Source organism: Rhinopithecus bieti, unplaced genomic scaffold (genome assembly GCF_001698545.2).
Source record: "Rhinopithecus bieti isolate Rb0 unplaced genomic scaffold, ASM169854v2 scaffold_10548, whole genome shotgun sequence".
NCBI classification, from domain to species: domain Eukaryota; kingdom Metazoa; phylum Chordata; class Mammalia; order Primates; family Cercopithecidae; genus Rhinopithecus; species Rhinopithecus bieti.
Window position 1 is genome coordinate 1,600,843 of NW_016806834.1, and position 16,207 is coordinate 1,617,049.

The 16,207-nt window shown below is 40.4% G+C and overlaps 1 protein-coding gene across 4 annotated transcripts in view; it reads left to right on the forward strand.

Moving 5' to 3' along the window:
• The window catches only part of ARNT (aryl hydrocarbon receptor nuclear translocator), a 66,674-nt gene that overhangs the window by 17,694 nt on the left and 32,773 nt on the right, over positions 1-16,207 (forward strand). For 2 of the 4 annotated variants that reach the window (XM_017877773.1, XM_017877774.1), the window contains exons 2-5: positions 224-335; positions 5,920-5,964; positions 10,939-10,983; positions 15,073-15,117. In XM_017877773.1, coding sequence (XP_017733262.1) covers positions 224-335; positions 5,920-5,964; positions 10,939-10,983; positions 15,073-15,117 — 247 coding nt within the window. The remainder of the gene's footprint in view (positions 1-223; positions 336-5,919; positions 5,965-10,938; positions 10,984-15,072; positions 15,118-16,207) is intronic. The other 2 variants (XM_017877775.1, XM_017877776.1) reach the window with 1 other exon arrangement.

A 16,207-nucleotide genomic window follows, 5' to 3' on the forward strand; every position in this document is an offset into this window, starting at 1 on the left:
ATCACGGTGCCCCTTAACCCCGGCAAAAAAGGGGGCCCTGGGCCCAAAAAAAAAAAAAAAAAAAAAAAAATCAAGAAGAGCAATCTGGATATGAGCATTTGGGATTTTTAGCCAACTGCTGAGATTTTGTCTATAGCTTGAACATTTCTTTTAGCTAAGTTGATACTGCTGATACGCAAGGACCATCTTTTTAAAAATGTTTACTTCATGATTTTCCTGACAGAAATGACGTCAGATGTACCATCACTGGGTCCAGCCATTGCCTCTGGAAACCCTGGACCTGGAATTCAAGGTGGAGGAGCCATTGTCCAGAGGGCTATTAAGCGGCGACCAGGGTGAGTTTGAGTGTAGTGTTATGAATGGCTCTCCTATAAAACCAGCTGTAGTTGCTGAATTTATTTAGTTGCTGAACTCACTTGGCTATTTCTGACCGTCTCACTTCAACTTGATTACTTACTACACTACTGTCATATAAGTCTCCTTAGTCCCTGAATTTTTCTTTATGAAGAATTTATGTTTTTATCCAAGTTTCCCGTAAGCAGTTCTCTTTTTAAACCAAAATTTCTGTAAGGTAAAGGACTGTAGCTAAGCCGGGAGATTTTACTGTGCCTCAGAAAACTGCTGCTTTCATTAAGCTTTGTTTCTGTTTTCCCAAAATCATTTTGATAGGCTGCTTTTCTGAATTTAGAGAATGCTGAGCTCTAGAATAGCTGTCTTCTAAGTTATTGATATGTTGCTTGGTTTGGAATGCAGAGTCCATTGAGCTCCAAAAGTATTTATTAAATTCCTAATTAGTGTTATGGCATTGTGCTGATTGCAAGTAGGATGCAAAGATGAGTAAGTCACAGTCCTTGTTTCTAAGTTGGTCGTGTTCTGATAGAAATAATTATTATACACACGAATATATGATAGAATATGCCTAGTTTTGTTAGAAAGGAACAAATTTGGTGCTATGTTTTTCTGTGTATGGAAATAATACATTTGTTGGTAAACATTGAGAAAAGCTTCAGAAAGGAGGTTGCCTTAGAGGGGCCTTGAAGAATGGGCACTATTTTATTTACTTTCTGGTGTTAAATTTTCCTTTTCCTTCTTTTCTTTTAAAATTGTGCAGCTAATTATAACCAGTCTTTAATTTTTGTCCCACCAATAGTAATGGAAGAGTGATGCCTGGGCTCAGTGGTGACACGAGTAACATATTAAGACTTGCTATGTGTTCAGTAGCTTTAAACATTTGAACCATTTGCTGAAGTGTAAGCTAAATAAGTAACTTTCTAAGATTGTAAAGCTGATAAATGTCAGATATAGGATATGGACCTTGGGGGTTTAGTTTTGTAGCTTACTCTTTAAACACTGTGTTATGGTTATGTATAGTAACAAACAATTACAAGTATTATAAATACCAAAATTAGGGCATCACTTGAGAAAGTCATAGTATATTTAAAATGGAATGCTATGTAGTTAGAAGTGACAAATATGTTTCAGTATAGAAAAATGTTTACAAGCTATTAAGAAAGGTTACAGTATTATGGTATTTCACTGTCAAAAAATATGTATAACATGTACATAGGAAAAAACTGAAAGAATATATATCAGATTTCTGGGTAGTAGTATTATGGGTGACTTATGGTTTCTTTTGTTTTTGATGTTTCAGATTTTCTGAAATGAACATTTATGATTGGTAATCAGAAAATATATTAAAGGAAGTCTTTAAAATTTTCTTTTGGTTTTTTTAGAGACAGGGTCTTGCTCTGTTACCCTGGCTGGAGTGCAAAGGCACAATCATGGCCCACTGCAGCCTCAAACTCCTGGCCTCAAGCAGTCCTCCTGTCTTGGCCTCCCAAAATTCTGGGTTTACAGGCATGAGCCACTTCACCTGTCCTAAAAGAAGTCTTTTAATATTTATTTTATTTTTATTTATTTATTTATATTTGAGATGGAGTCTTACTCTGTTGCCAGGCTGGAGTGCAGTGGTGCGATCTTGGCTCGCTGCAACCTCCGCCTTCCTGGTTCAAGGGATTCTCCTGCCTCAGCCTCCCGAGCAGCTAGGACTACAGGCATGCACCACCATACCCAGCTAATTTTTGTATTTTTAGTAGAGATGGGATTTCGACATGTTGGCCAGGCTGGTCTTGAACTCCTGACCTCAGGTGATATGCCCGCCTTGGCCTTCCAAAATGCTAGGATTATGGGCATAAGCCACCATGCCTGGCCTAATATTTCTTTTAAAGAAAGATTGGAAAATACAGAAAGTTAGAAAGAACAATACACAGGCCAAAATCTACCGTTTTTTAATTGTATTTCCTTCAGTCTTTGTATGTAAATTGTTTTTCTTTTTTCTTTTTTTTTTTTTTGAGACGGAGTCTCGCTCTGTCGCCCAGGCTGGAGTGCAGTGGCTGGATCTCAGCTCACTGAGATCCAGTGATCTCAGTGGAGGTGGATGCAAGCTCCGCCTCCCGGGTTTATGCCATTCTCCTGCCTCAGCCTCCCGAGTAGCTGGGACTACAGGCGCCCGCCACCTCGCCCGGCTAGTTTTTTGTATTTTTTTTTTTAGTAGAGACGGGGTTTCACCGTGTTAGCCAGGATGGTCTCGATCTCCTGACCTCGTGATCCGCCCGTCTCGGCCTCCCAAAGTACTGGGATTACAGGCTTGAGCCACCGCGCCCGGCCGTAAATTGTTTTTAATAGTTATGTAATTATGTAGTTTTATATAGCCTGGTCTTTTCACCTTATATAAATAATAAGCAATATACACACGCACACATTTTAAGCAATACACATACACACATTTTGGCACCTTATGTAAATAATAAGCAACACACACACACACATTTTGGAGACAAGAGTCTTGCTCTGTTGCCCAGGCTGGAGTGCAGTGGCATGATTATGGCTTACTGTAGCCTCAACTTCCTGGGCCCAAGCAATCCTCCCACTTCAGTTCTCCAAGTAGCTGGGACCACAGGTGCATGCCACTATACCTGGCTAACTTTTTTTTTTCTTTTTAAAGACGAGGTCTCACTACATTGCCCAGGCTGGTCTAAAACTCCCGGGCTCAAGCAGCCCTCCCATCTCGATGTCCTGAAGTGTTGGGATTACAGGCATGACCTACTGTACCCGGCCCTTTAAAAGAAATATTGTTACATATTCTATATAAACATACTTTTTTTTTTTTTTTGAGGCAGAGTCTCGCTCTGTCGCTCAGGCTGGAGTGTGGTGGTGCGATCTTGGCTCACTGCAAGCTCCGCCTCTGGGTTCACGCCATTCTCGTGCCTCAGCCTCCCGAGTACCTGGGACTACAGGTGCCCGCTACCGTGCCTGGCTAATTTTTTTTTTTTTTTGTATTTTTAGTAGAGGCGGGGTTTCACCGTGTTAGCCAGGATGGTCTCAATCTCCTGACTTCGTGATCTGCCTGCCTCGGCCTCCCAAAGCGCTGGGATTACAGGCTTGAGCCACCGCACCCAGCCATAAACATAATTTTTAATGGTTGCATGAACGGATGTACTTAACTTCCTATTTTATGACATTTAAATTGTTTTGAAGATTTTGGTGTTATATATAATGCTGCAAATAACTTCTTTGTACCTAAACTTTTTTTCCTATTTCATATTATTTCTTTAGATTCTTAGAATTGGAGTTATTGGGCTGAGCACAGAGGCTCATGCCTGTAATGCCAGCACTTTGAGAGGCTGGGTAGGAGGATTACTTGAGCCCAGGAATTCGAGACCAGCCTGGGAAAAATGGCGAGATTTTTTTTTTCTTTGACTTAGAAATTATCTTTCTTTTCTTTACTTCCTTCGTTTTTTTTGTTTGACTTAGCAATTACCTTTCCCTCCCTCCTTGCCTCCCTTCCTCTCTTTCCCCTTCCCTTTTTTTTCTTCTTTTTTTTTGAGACATAGTTTTGCTCTTGTCACCCAGGCTGGAGTGCAGTGGCGCAATTTTGGCTCACTGCAACTTCCACCTCCCGGGTTCAAGCAATTCTCATGCCTCAGCCTCCTGAGTAGCTGGGATTACAGGTGCCTGCCACCATGCACAGCTAATTTTTGTATTTTTAGTAGAGACGGGGTTTCACCATGTCGGCTGGGCTGGTCTTGAACTCCTGACCTCAAGTGATGCACCTGCCTCAGCTTCCCAAAGTGCTGGGATTACAGGTGTGAGCCACCATGGCTGGCCCCTTTTCTTTTTTGAGACGGGGTCTTGCTGTGTCACTCAGGTTGGAGTGCAGTGGCCCAATCTCAGCTCACTGCAGCCTTGACCTCCCAGGTTCAAGGCCTGCAGCCCCTCCTGCACCCCCCAACCCAAGTAGCTGGGACTACACATGTGCCACCATGCCTGGCTAGTTTTTGTATGTTTTGTAGAGACGAGATTTCACCATGTCGCCCAGGCTGGTCTTGAGCTCCTGAGCTCAAGCAGCCTGCTTGCCTTGGCCTCCCAAAGTACTGGGACTACAGGTGTGAGCGACCATGCCCAGCTGAGATTTTTTAAAATAAAAAAATTTAGTTGGGTGCAGTGGCATGCTTCTATAGTTCCAGCTAGTTGGAAGGCTGAGATGGGAGGATCCCTTAAGCCCAGGAGCTCAGGGCGGCAGTGAGCTATGATCATGCCGCTGTACTCTAGCCTGAGCAACAGAGCGAGAGCTTGTCTCTTAACAAGAAAGAAAGAAAGAGAAGAAAGAAATAATTTGAGTTACTGGGTAGATAGGTAAGATTTTACAGGTGATCAGATTAGGGGATTCAGGAAGGAGGAAGAGGAACAAACACTTTCAGGATTGATGCTGTATATGTACTTCAAATGCGACCCATCTAGAGCCCCATAATGTCAAGGTATCCCACTAGTAGAAGTAAAAAGAGTGATCACTAGGTTAAGGTGGTAACATGAGCAATATTTAGTTCAGTAGTGTACAGAGATCAGCCTATTTTATTATTTATAATCTTTCCTAATCTCCTTAAATGAAATTCACTTCTTCTTTCACTGAATGTCTGTAGCATGTTGATTGTACCCCTTATGTGACACTTTCCTATTCTCACTTGTTTTATATTTGTATTTCTCTAGGTGAAGAGCCCCTTGAGGGCAAGGTTCTTGTTTTCACCTCACCTAGCACAGTGTCTTGAATGTAGAATATATTTCACGTTTATTAGATCAATGAAGGAAAGAAACATTATCTAACAATCTTCGTAGTTGTTAAGTTACTCCTTTATGTAAGATCACTGCTTTGAAAGATGTTTCAGAAATTCGGTAACATGGCTTAGAGCAGGCTATAGAAATGAAACATGGACCTGAATTATTTATGTTAATTTTTTTCTTACCTTTTCTAAGTGGATTCCTGCTCCCTTTATTGAGGTTGTAGTCTGATGCAAAACTTTGGCAAAAATTGACTGCTACTCTAAGAAAGTGTTAGGGTAGCAGAAGGTACTTTTTTCTATTGCCCAGTTTTGTACTTTTTTTTTTTTTTGAGACGGAGTCTCGCTGTTGTCACCTGGGCTTGAGTGCAATGGCGTGATCTTGGCTCACTGAAACCTCCACCTCCCGGGTTCCAGCAATTCTCCTGCCTCAGCCTCCTGAGTAGCTGAGATTACAGGTGCCTGCCACCACGCCCAGCTAATTTTTGTATTTTAGTAGAGACGGGGTTTCACTATGTTGGCCAGGCTGGTCTCGAACTCCTGACCTCAGATGATCCACCAGCGTTAGCCTCCCAAAGTGCTGGGATTACAGGTGTGAGCCACCACGCCCGGCCCCAGTTTTGTTCTTCTTTGCTTAGTTTGGGACTATGAAGAAGAGGTAATGTAGCTTTGTTTGACTTCTGCGCTTCCTCTTTTCATTATTCCATTTGGGTGGGTGTACAGGTAGCTTGTGTTGAGAAATTTTAACTTGTTAATGTTTTGTATTATCAGCAGGCTTAAAGTATTTATTGTTGGCTTTCCTCAGGCTGGATTTTGATGATGATGGAGAAGGGAACAGTAAATTTTTGAGGTAAGAGACTGGAAAACTTTCCTTAGATGTCTGATATTAAAAATTAGTTTATGATCTTTATACTTCTGACTTGTAAATTTTGTCCTTAAGTCTAAGGAGAGTACTTCATCGTAAAACTATAGATATTCCTATATCTCAGAAAATTTTTAAGCATTCCGTTAATATATCTAGAGAAAGGATCTCAGTGAGGATAGGACAGCATTTACAAACCCTCTGTATCAGTTCTGTATTACTTCATAGCTTAAAAAGAACAATAGTTTGTTATTTCTCAATTCTGTGGATTGACTGCACGTTTATTCTGCTTATCTCACCTAGACTCATAAGACTGCATTCTCAGCTGGTCAGCTGAGAACTGGACTCAGCTGGGATGGCTGGGTATTTCTGTCTATGTGGTTTTTTTATCCTCAAGGAGGCCAGACTGAATTTTTTCGTGTGGTGATAGCTACAATCTACAGCACAAATCCCAGTGTGCAAGTGCTTATCAAACCTCTGCTTATATGACATTTGCTTATGTCTCATTGGCCAAAGCAAGTCATATGTTCCAGTTGTGAGTGTATGAGGGTGTTACACAAGGGAGTACATACTGAGAGGCGTAATTCATTGGTTGAGGTGTCATTAATCTATGACTCTGTCATACCGTACCTCTGACACCTGTTGACTCCTCTTATAGGTAGCAGGAATTGGAATTTGTATTTTTTTTTTTTTTGAGACGGAGTCTTGCTCTGTCACCGGGAGTGTAGTGGCACGATCTCGGCTCACTGCAACCTCCCCCTCCCGGGTTCTAGCGATTCTTCTGCCTCAGCCTCCCGAGTGGCTGGGACTACAGGTGTGTGCTACCACACCGAGCTAATTTTTGTATTTTTAGTAGACACAGGGTTTCACCATGTTGGTCAGGATGGTCTCGATCTCTTGATCTCGTGATCCACCCTCCTTGGCCTCCCAAAGTGCTGGGATTACAGGCGTGAGGAATTTGTATTTTTGAGTAATTAATATTCTGGAGCTTTTAAAATGGACTATTTGTTTGTTTTTTTTGAGACAGTCTTCCTCTGTCGCCCAGGCTGGAGTGCAGTGGTGCAACCTTGACTCACTACAACTTCTGCCTTCCAGGTTCAAGCGATTCTCATGCCTCAGGCTCCTGAGTAGCTGCGACTACCACACCTGGCTAATTTTTGTATTTTTAGTAGAGAAGGGGTTTCAGGTAAGGAAAAGCATGTTAGCCAGGCTGGTCCTGAACTCTAGGCCTTAAATGGTCCATGCGCCTCAGCTTCCCAAAGTGCTGGGATTATAGGCGTGAGCCACCATGGCTGGCCTATTTTCTTCTTATTTTTTTGAGACAGGGTCTTACTCTGTCACCGAGACTGGAGTGCAGTGGCACAGTCTTGGCTCACTATAGCCTCGACTTCCAGGGCTCAAGCAGTCCTCCCACCTCAGTCTCCTAAGTAGCTGGGTCTACAGATATGAGCCATAATACCTGGCTAATTTTAAAATTATGTTGCCTAGGCTGGTCTTAAACTCCTGTGCCCAAGCGATCCTCCCACCTTGGCCTCCCAAAGTGTTGGGATTATAGGCATGAGCCACTGTATCCGGTCTGAAAATGGACTTTTTAATATATTGATGAAGGAGTTCTTTCAGAAAAGGGGGATATTCTTGCTGAAGACCAATTGTTTGTCTTGTTTTCAAGTAAGGAAAACAGTAAGACTCAAAGAAAGGAAGAATATTACCCAGGTAGCCTGTACATTGCTGAGTAACAGACATTTGATAAAGGAGCCCAATTCAAAAAAAATGATTTGATTGTGTGGGTGCCCAGATTTAATATCATTTATTTATTTTCCTTCCTTCTTTCCTTTTTTTTTTTTTTTTTTTTTTTTGATTTTGCTCTTGTTGCCCAGGCTGGAATGCAAAGGCATGATCTCGGCTCACCACAACCTCTGCCTCCCAGGTTCAAGCGATTCTCCTGCCTCAGCCTCCCGAGTAGCTGGGATTACAGGCATGCACCACCACGCCTGGCTAATTTTGTATTTTTGGTAGAGACGGGATTTCTCCATGTTGGTCAGACTGGTCTTGAACTCCCGACCTAAGGTGATCTGCCCACCTTGGCCTCCCAAAGTGCTGGGATTATAGGCATGAGCCACCGCACCTTAAACTTATTTGTTTGTTTTATTAACTAAGTTTTTTCTTTAATTGGGAAAGTAATATAAGTGTATTTTATTATAGAAATTTCAGGCTAGGCATGGTGGCTCACACCTGTAATCCCAGCACTTTAGGAGGCTGAGGTGGGTGGATCGCTTAAGCTGGGGAATTCAGGACCGGTCTGGGTAACATGGCAAAACTCCACCTGTACAAAAAAAATTATAAANGGGATTATAGGCATGAGCCACCGCACCTTAAACTTATTTGTTTGTTTTATTAACTAAGTTTTTTCTTTAATTGGGAAAGTAATATAAGTGTATTTTATTATAGAAATTTCAGGCTAGGCATGGTGGCTCACACCTGTAATCCCAGCACTTTAGGAGGCTGAGGTGGGTGGATCGCTTAAGCTGGGGAATTCAGGACCGGTCTGGGTAACATGGCAAAACTCCACCTGTACAAAAAAAATTATAAAAATTAGCTGGATGTGCTGGTGTGTGCCTGTAGTCCCAGCTACTTGGAAAGCTGAGGTGGGAGGGTAGTTTGAGTCCTGGAAGCAGAGGTTGCAGTGAGCCGAGGTTGTGCCACTGCTCTCTAACCTGGGCGACCTTGCCTCAGAAAAGAAAAAACAAAAACAAAAACAAAATTTCAAACAGTACAGAGTTAAAGCACATCTTCTTTTCACTTTGGACCTTCAGAACTCTTTTTTTTTTCTTTTGAGATGGAGTCTCGCTCTTGTTGCCCAGGTTGGAGTGCAATGGCGTGATCTCTGCTTATTGCAACCTCCGCCTCCTGAGTTCAGGCTATTCTCCTGCCTCAGCCTCCTGAGTAGCTGGGATTACAGGCGCCTGCCACCATGCCCGACTAATTTTTGTACTTTTAGTAGAGACAAGGTTTCGCCATGTTGGCCAGGCTGGTCTCAAACTCCTGATTCACTTGGCTCGGCCTCCCAAAGTGCTGGGGTTACAGGTGTGAGCCACTGCACCTGGCCTGGACCTTCAAAACTCTTCAGACAACTGCAGTTTCCAGTTTGTTGAGTATCCTTCCAGAAATATTTAGTGTATACACAATTATATATAAATGTGTATGTGTGAACATACACACACTCATCTCAGTTTTTGTTTTTACACAAAGGATGTCCATACTGTAAATTGCTTGCCATTTTTTAGTTTTATAATGCTTCATACAGTTAATAGCATCTATCTTCTTTTTTTATAGTAACATTTAAAGTTAAGGCTCATATTTCTGGCTACTGACTAGATGAACCTTGCCAAATACTCTTGAAAACAACAACCGTGACTTGGCTATCACAAAGAAATAGTTGCAAGTGGAAGTATAATTCTCTAAGAGGCCTCTTGAGACTTAATGAGTCTCAATAAATGTGAAGAAGGGAAGAGATTTCAATTTCTGGAGAAGATAGACTTTTTCAAACAACTTTATTGAGAATTCCTCCTATTTTAATCCTGAATTATAATGATATATGCTATTAGTGGAACTTCACTGTGTGTATGAAAGATAGGAGGGTAACCACTAGTCTTTTTTTATACCTGTGAATTAGCTCTAACCCTGAGTCATTGCTTCCACAAAATCCAATAGTCACAACTACATGCAGATCCAAAGAAAAGTTCATTTATCCTTTTCCTCGTCATAAAAAAAGACTATCATAGTTATCTTACCAAGTCGGGTTGTTGTGCCTGAGAAAAGCACCACCAAATTCCCTTTCCCCCTTCTCTCTTTTTTTTTTGAGACGGAGTCTTGCTCTGTCACCAGGAGTGCAGTGGTGTGATCTCGGCTCACTGCAACCTCCGCCTTCAAGTGATTCTCCTGCCTCAGCCTCCCAAGTAGCTGGGACTACAGGCGTGTGCCACCACGCCCAGCTAAGTTTTGTATTTTTAGTAGAGATGGGGTTTCACCATGTTGGCCGGGATGGTCTAGATCTCTTGACCTGGTGATCTGCCCAGCCTTGGCCTCCCAAGTGCTGGGATTACAGGCGTGAACCACTGCTCCCAGCCTCCCCCTTCTTTTTTCTGGGTATATATATACAAAATAATTGAAGGCAGAGTCTTGAAGAGATATTTGCACACTTATGTTTATTGGCCCATTTTGTGCAATAGATAAGAGGTCAAAGTAACTCAAATGTCCACTGACAGATGAATGGATACAGAAAATGTAGTATGTACCCACAAGGGAATATTATTCAGCCTTAAAAAGAAAGAGCCTGTCATATGCTGCAAGATAGATGAATCTTAAGGACATTATACTGAAAGAATAAGCTAGTAACAAAAAGACAAATGCTGTATGATTCCACTTACATGAAGTATCTACAACGTAGTCAAATGCATAGACACAGAAAGTAAAATGGTGGTTGCTAGGGGTTGGGGTGAAGGAGAAATGAGAAAATGGTGTTTAATGAGTATAGAGTTTCAGTTTTGCAAGATGAAAAACTTCTAGATATCTGTTGCACAACAATGTGAATATAGTTAACACTAAACTGTACACTTAAAAATGGTATATGGTAAATTTTATGTGTTTTTTTGCCATAATTAAAAAAAAATCCAAAGCTATCCCTTACTTTAGAATTGTGCTGACAGACCAGTCAGCTGTGTTGTCATTAGATCATCATCTTTTTTTGGTGTGTCTGGTAAGGGTAATGGAAATACCAGAAACCTGACAAATAATAGTTGTGGGTCTTTCAAGTTCTGTGGGGTGCTGCTATTTCTATCACTTTGTGATGTTTTTCCATTGGCTTTTTTTCTGTTGAATAGTTTCACCGCTTTCTAGTTTTCATTTCAGAGTGAAATAGATACAAGTGCAATGCTTTGAAACAATCCTTTTTTTCTCCTTCAGGTGTGATGATGATCAGATGTCTAACGATAAGGAACGGTTTGCCAGGTAATATAGTAGTAGGTAATATATCATAATATACAATATGATCCATGTTGTAGAACCAGACAATCCTAGCATATTGACTTTTAATTTTTTCTGGATGAGACTGAATTTCTTTGTCCAATCTCTTTCCTGTTTGGAAGTATGGGAAATTTAATATTATAACTATCATTTATGTTCAGGTGACATGGCTTCAAACTGGCAGTATATTTTATACAATGTTTTTCTGTGTATGTGATAACTAAAGCAGTGTGCTTGCAAGGTTTCCATAGAAACATAAATTATGGATTTTGTGTTTGCATTTATTATTAAATAGATCTACAAAAATAGGAATACAGATAATGGTTCTGTTATTTTATTTAATTTATTTATTTTGAGACAGAGTCTTGCTCTATTTCCCAGGCTAGAGTGCAATGGTGCCATCTCGGCTCACTGCAACCTTCGCCTCCCAGGTTCAAGCGATTCTCCTGCCTCAGCCTCCTGAGTAGTTGGGATTACAGGCGCCTGCCACCACGCCTGGCTAATTTTGTATTTTAGTAGAGATGGGGTTTCAACATGTTGGTCAGGGTGGTCTCGAACTCCTGACCTTGTGATCCGCCCTCCTCAGCCTTCCAAAGTGCTGAGATTACAGGTGTGAGCCACCGCACCCAGCCTATTTTATTTTTTTGAGATAGAGTCTCACTCTGTCGCCCATGCTGGAGTACAGTGGTATAATCTCAGCTCACTGTAACCTCTGCCTCCTGGGTTCAAGTTGTTCTTCCACCTCAGCCTCCCAAGTAGCTGGGAATATGGGCATGTGCCACCATGCCTGGCTAATTGCTAATTTTTGTAATAATTTTTTTTTTTTTTTAGCAGAGATGGGGTTTCACCATGTTGGCCAGGCTGGTCTCGAACTCCTCACCTCAAGTGATTCACCCACCTCAACCTCCCAAAGTGCTGGGATTATAGGTATTAGCCACTGTGCCCAGCCTATTATTTTATTTTAATATGTATATATTTTTAGAGACATTTAATATATGTATATTTTTAGAGACATTTTAGAGACATTGTTTTCACTGTGTTTCCCAGGCAGGAGTACAGTGGCATGATCATAGCTCACTGCAGCCTCAAACTCTGGGGTTTCAGTGATCCTTCTACCTCAGCTTCCCAAATATTGGGATTATATGCATAGCCACCATGCCTGGTTGGTCCTGTTCTTTTAAAAATGACAGTAAGAGGCCAGGAGTGGTGGCTCATGCCTGTAATTCCAGCACTTTGGGAGGCAGAGGCGGGTGGATCATTTGAGGTCAGGAGTTCAAAACCAGCCTGGCCAACATGGTGAAACCCCATCTCTACTAAAAATATAAAATATAAAATATATAAAATATAAAAATTAGCCAGGCATCGTGGTGGCACTCTTAATCCCAGCTGCTCTGGAGGCTGAGGCATGAGAATTCCGTGAGCCTGGGAGGCGGAGGTTGCAGTGAGCAGAGATGGCACCATTGCACTCCAGCCTGGGTGACAGAGCAAGACTTTGTCTCAGGAAAAAAAAAAAAACGACAGTAAGGAAACAGTTTTGTGGCAAGTAAAGTTTTGATTGAAAAAACTTAAATTTGTTTAAATTACCTATCAAGATGATGAAATATACTCTGTTTTTTATTAAATTCTTCTTAACTCAAATGTCAATTTTCTTTTAGAAAGTTTTATTTAATATTAGACAATAAATTATTTCTTTTTTATAAATTAAGTTTGCAGCTACCTCAGAAAATGAATAATCTGTTATTTCAAAATCCAGTGATTAACTGAGCACTTAGCATTTAGTATTTATTCATTGCTGATGCTCCTGGTCTCGGGAACATACTTTGAAAACCATTGATGTAGAGACATAAGAAATATCAGGGGAAGTAGTTAGAAACTATTCTGAAGTGATGAGATGCAATCTCAGGCTTTGAATTAGAGGATATTAAATAAAATGCATTGTAGGGATAGTTCTCTGGTAGCAGTTATAGAATTGATTAAAGGTATAGACTGTTGGACTATAAGGAGATAGATAGGAAGCTGCTGAAATAATAAGACAGCTATAAAATCTTGAGGGCCTGGGCTAGATTGGCAGTGGCAACAGGAAAGGAGTGAAGTTGAGGTTTTTGAAGAGTAATTTGTTTATCAAAGTTAATTGAAATAGATACTTGTCTTTAGGATGTGAACCATCTCTAAAATGAGAAGTTAATCATAGATATTTGGAGGATAGTTTTCAAGCTTCATTAAAAGTCAGACCATCAATATTATTGGTAGTAAAGGTCCACAGTATCTTGATGAAATTGCAAAAAGCCATGAAAACATGGCGTGAATGATTTTAGTCTTCATTTGTCCTGCTTAATGTGCATATATTTCATTCAGAAACACTGGGGTGGATAAGGGATTGTGGATCTGTAGTAGTAGGGGCAGTAGAAATAGGAATTTTAGATGCTTAACTTTTTTTCAAACAACAGAATTCATTCATATGATTTGTGAAGGTAGTGCATCTCACATATCCTCCTTGGGAATTCAATAGAGGGTCTTAAAAGCTGAAAATTGCTCAACTTTTTGAAAAAAAAGAAGTTTGTAGTTTGTTAAGGAACTATCTAGAAGAAATAACCCAAGGAATGTAAAACTCTAAACTGCTGAATATCACTTATTTCTCCTTCTCTTGTCGTCAGAATATATGCGTAAATTTTTACATTCTTCTTCCTTGTTACTGTGTTATTTTCTGTCTATTGACCATTTTATTAAAACATTCCCATATATTGATAAGGCTATTGTATTCATCATTTTTGATAGCTAAATAATCTTTTAGCTTGTTAACCTGTCATACTTAGACATTTTATTCAGGGCCTCTTTATCTATATAAAATGTATGTATGTATGTATGTATGTATGTATTTATTTATTTATTTTTTGAGACAGAGTCTCGCTGTGTCACCCAGGTTGGAGTGCAGTGACCGGATCTCAGCTCACTGCAAGCTCCGCCTCCCGGGTTTACGCCATTCTCCTGCCTCAGCCTCCCGAGTAGCTGGGACTACAGGCGCCCGCCACCTCGCCCGGCTAGTTTTTTTGTATTTTTTAGTAGAGACGGGGTTTCACCGTGCAGGCCAGGCTGGTCTTGATCTCCTGACCTCGTGATCCGCCCTTCTTGGCCTCCCAAAGTGCTGGGATTACAGGCTTGAGCCACCACGCCCAGACTTATAAATGTATTTAAAATGGAATCGACACATTCCTGATACATTGGCCTGCCAACACCTTGCTATTTCTTCAGTTGCCACCTATCATTACAGTATCTCAGTTTTCTGGAAAAATTTAGTGATGGTTCTTTGTATCCTTCTCCAGTGGAGGGGGAATTGTTACTTTTGATCCATTCCTGTGTGGCTATACTGCAGAGAAATGGCAAAGGGACTGAATCAAAGTTAAGAATTATTTTAGGAACAAATCAGTAATAGAGGACATGCCAGAAACCTAGTGCTTAGAGTTGTTTATATAATTTCTCCAGTGAAATCTGGTTGGTTATTTTGTCATTGTGTGTCACATGCATGTGTTGTTTGTGTGTGTGAGAGAGAGATTATATTTGTGATCACTTGTTTGATACTATCATCTTTAATTTACTCTGTCTTTAATTTTGTCATTATAGAATAGCACATGTAGATATCATTTTCTTTCCAGATTGGGAGCAGTGTATGAAAATGGTATTCCTGAATTCCTTTTGTTTGTTCTTGTTCATACTCTGTATATCTTTGGTTCCTACAGAGATCAATTGGCAAAATGCTTTCTGTGTTTAGATCATGTTAATTTACAATATATATTGGCTTTGCTTTTATGTTGACCTTTATCTTGTAAGTTACTTTTTCTTTATCCTAACAGATGACTTTGTAGAGTTACAGGCAAGGTTCCTGCCTATAATTCCATTTCCCTCCTCTCTTCTCTGCATCTGTTTAGTTCTATATACTTTTCTCTCTTCTTTCTCCTTTTCTTTTTTTATCCTCCCTCCATTTCCTTTCTCTTCCTCCTTCCTTTTTTCCCTTCCTCCTTCCCCCCTTCCTTCCTTTTTTATTTTAATTTTAGCTTAGTTCATTAATTCTATTTTTAGGTCGGATGATGAGCAGAGCTCTGCGGATAAAGAGAGACTTGCCAGGTAGGAGAACAGTGTCTTTTAGCATGATGGAGCAGATGATGCTGCTTTTCTATCCTTTTCTTAATCTATCTTTTCTTCCCCTTTCTTTTGTATTTTCCTTATCTGTGGCAAGAGAGGACAAGATTTTTTAGAAGTTTGAGTGTAACAGGAACTTTGGCTTCCCCCATCAGAAAGTGGGTGAGTTGAGGGAACTTTGCTTAGGGATTTAAGACATTGCTATTAAGTTTTTTTCTTTATGTCAGTACTAAGTTTCACAGGACAAAAAGCTCTTAGAAGTAATGCAGCTGTGCCAGTTGGTGCTTTAACAGGGAAATACTCTTTTTATCAGAAAACCACAAATATATCTGTATTTGTGATTAGCTCCCAGTATTTAGGCCTCAGCATTTACTCCACACCTCTAGGAAACTCACACCAATTTTCCTATGAAGACTCACAGCCTAGATTATTCTCACAACAGAACTAGTGTTGCTTTGGTGATATAATCCTTTCTTGTGGTAGTTTTCTAGAAAAGTTTTAGTTTCCTTGATGTGGCTATTTAAAAGACCAGGTTTCTGTACTTACGTGTCAGAAATCTGTCAGATACTAGGAAGTTGAGTGCTTTATGTTTGAGAGTAGAATTTTATGTCTTAGGCAAAGTGTAACTAAATATGGGCCTATGTGGTGAGACCCTTTTTGCCATTTAGAAAGGAGACTCTGGAATTCCCTTTGGAGACTTGTTTGTAATGCAGAAATACTGCAGAAGAAATATGCACAGACTTTTCTGTTTTCTAGTATCCGTGATTTGGGGGTGACTTAGGAAATAGATCATTGATGCTGATACCTATTTTTACTATTTTCCCCTTTTTTCTACTATTTCCTCTTTAATCTGGGCCACAAACTCATTTTGCTGCCAGTTTAACTCGAGCTTCTTACTAACCCTTTCACTATTCAGAAAATGGATTTGGCATGATGTGGTGGAGAAAACATTGTCTTGGGAAGAGAGCAGCCTGGGGCAAGTCACTTACGTACTTGACCTCCCTTTGCTCTTCTCAGAAAAAAGAGATTTATGTTAGATTTTTAATTTTCTTTTCTTTTTTTTTTTTTTAACAAA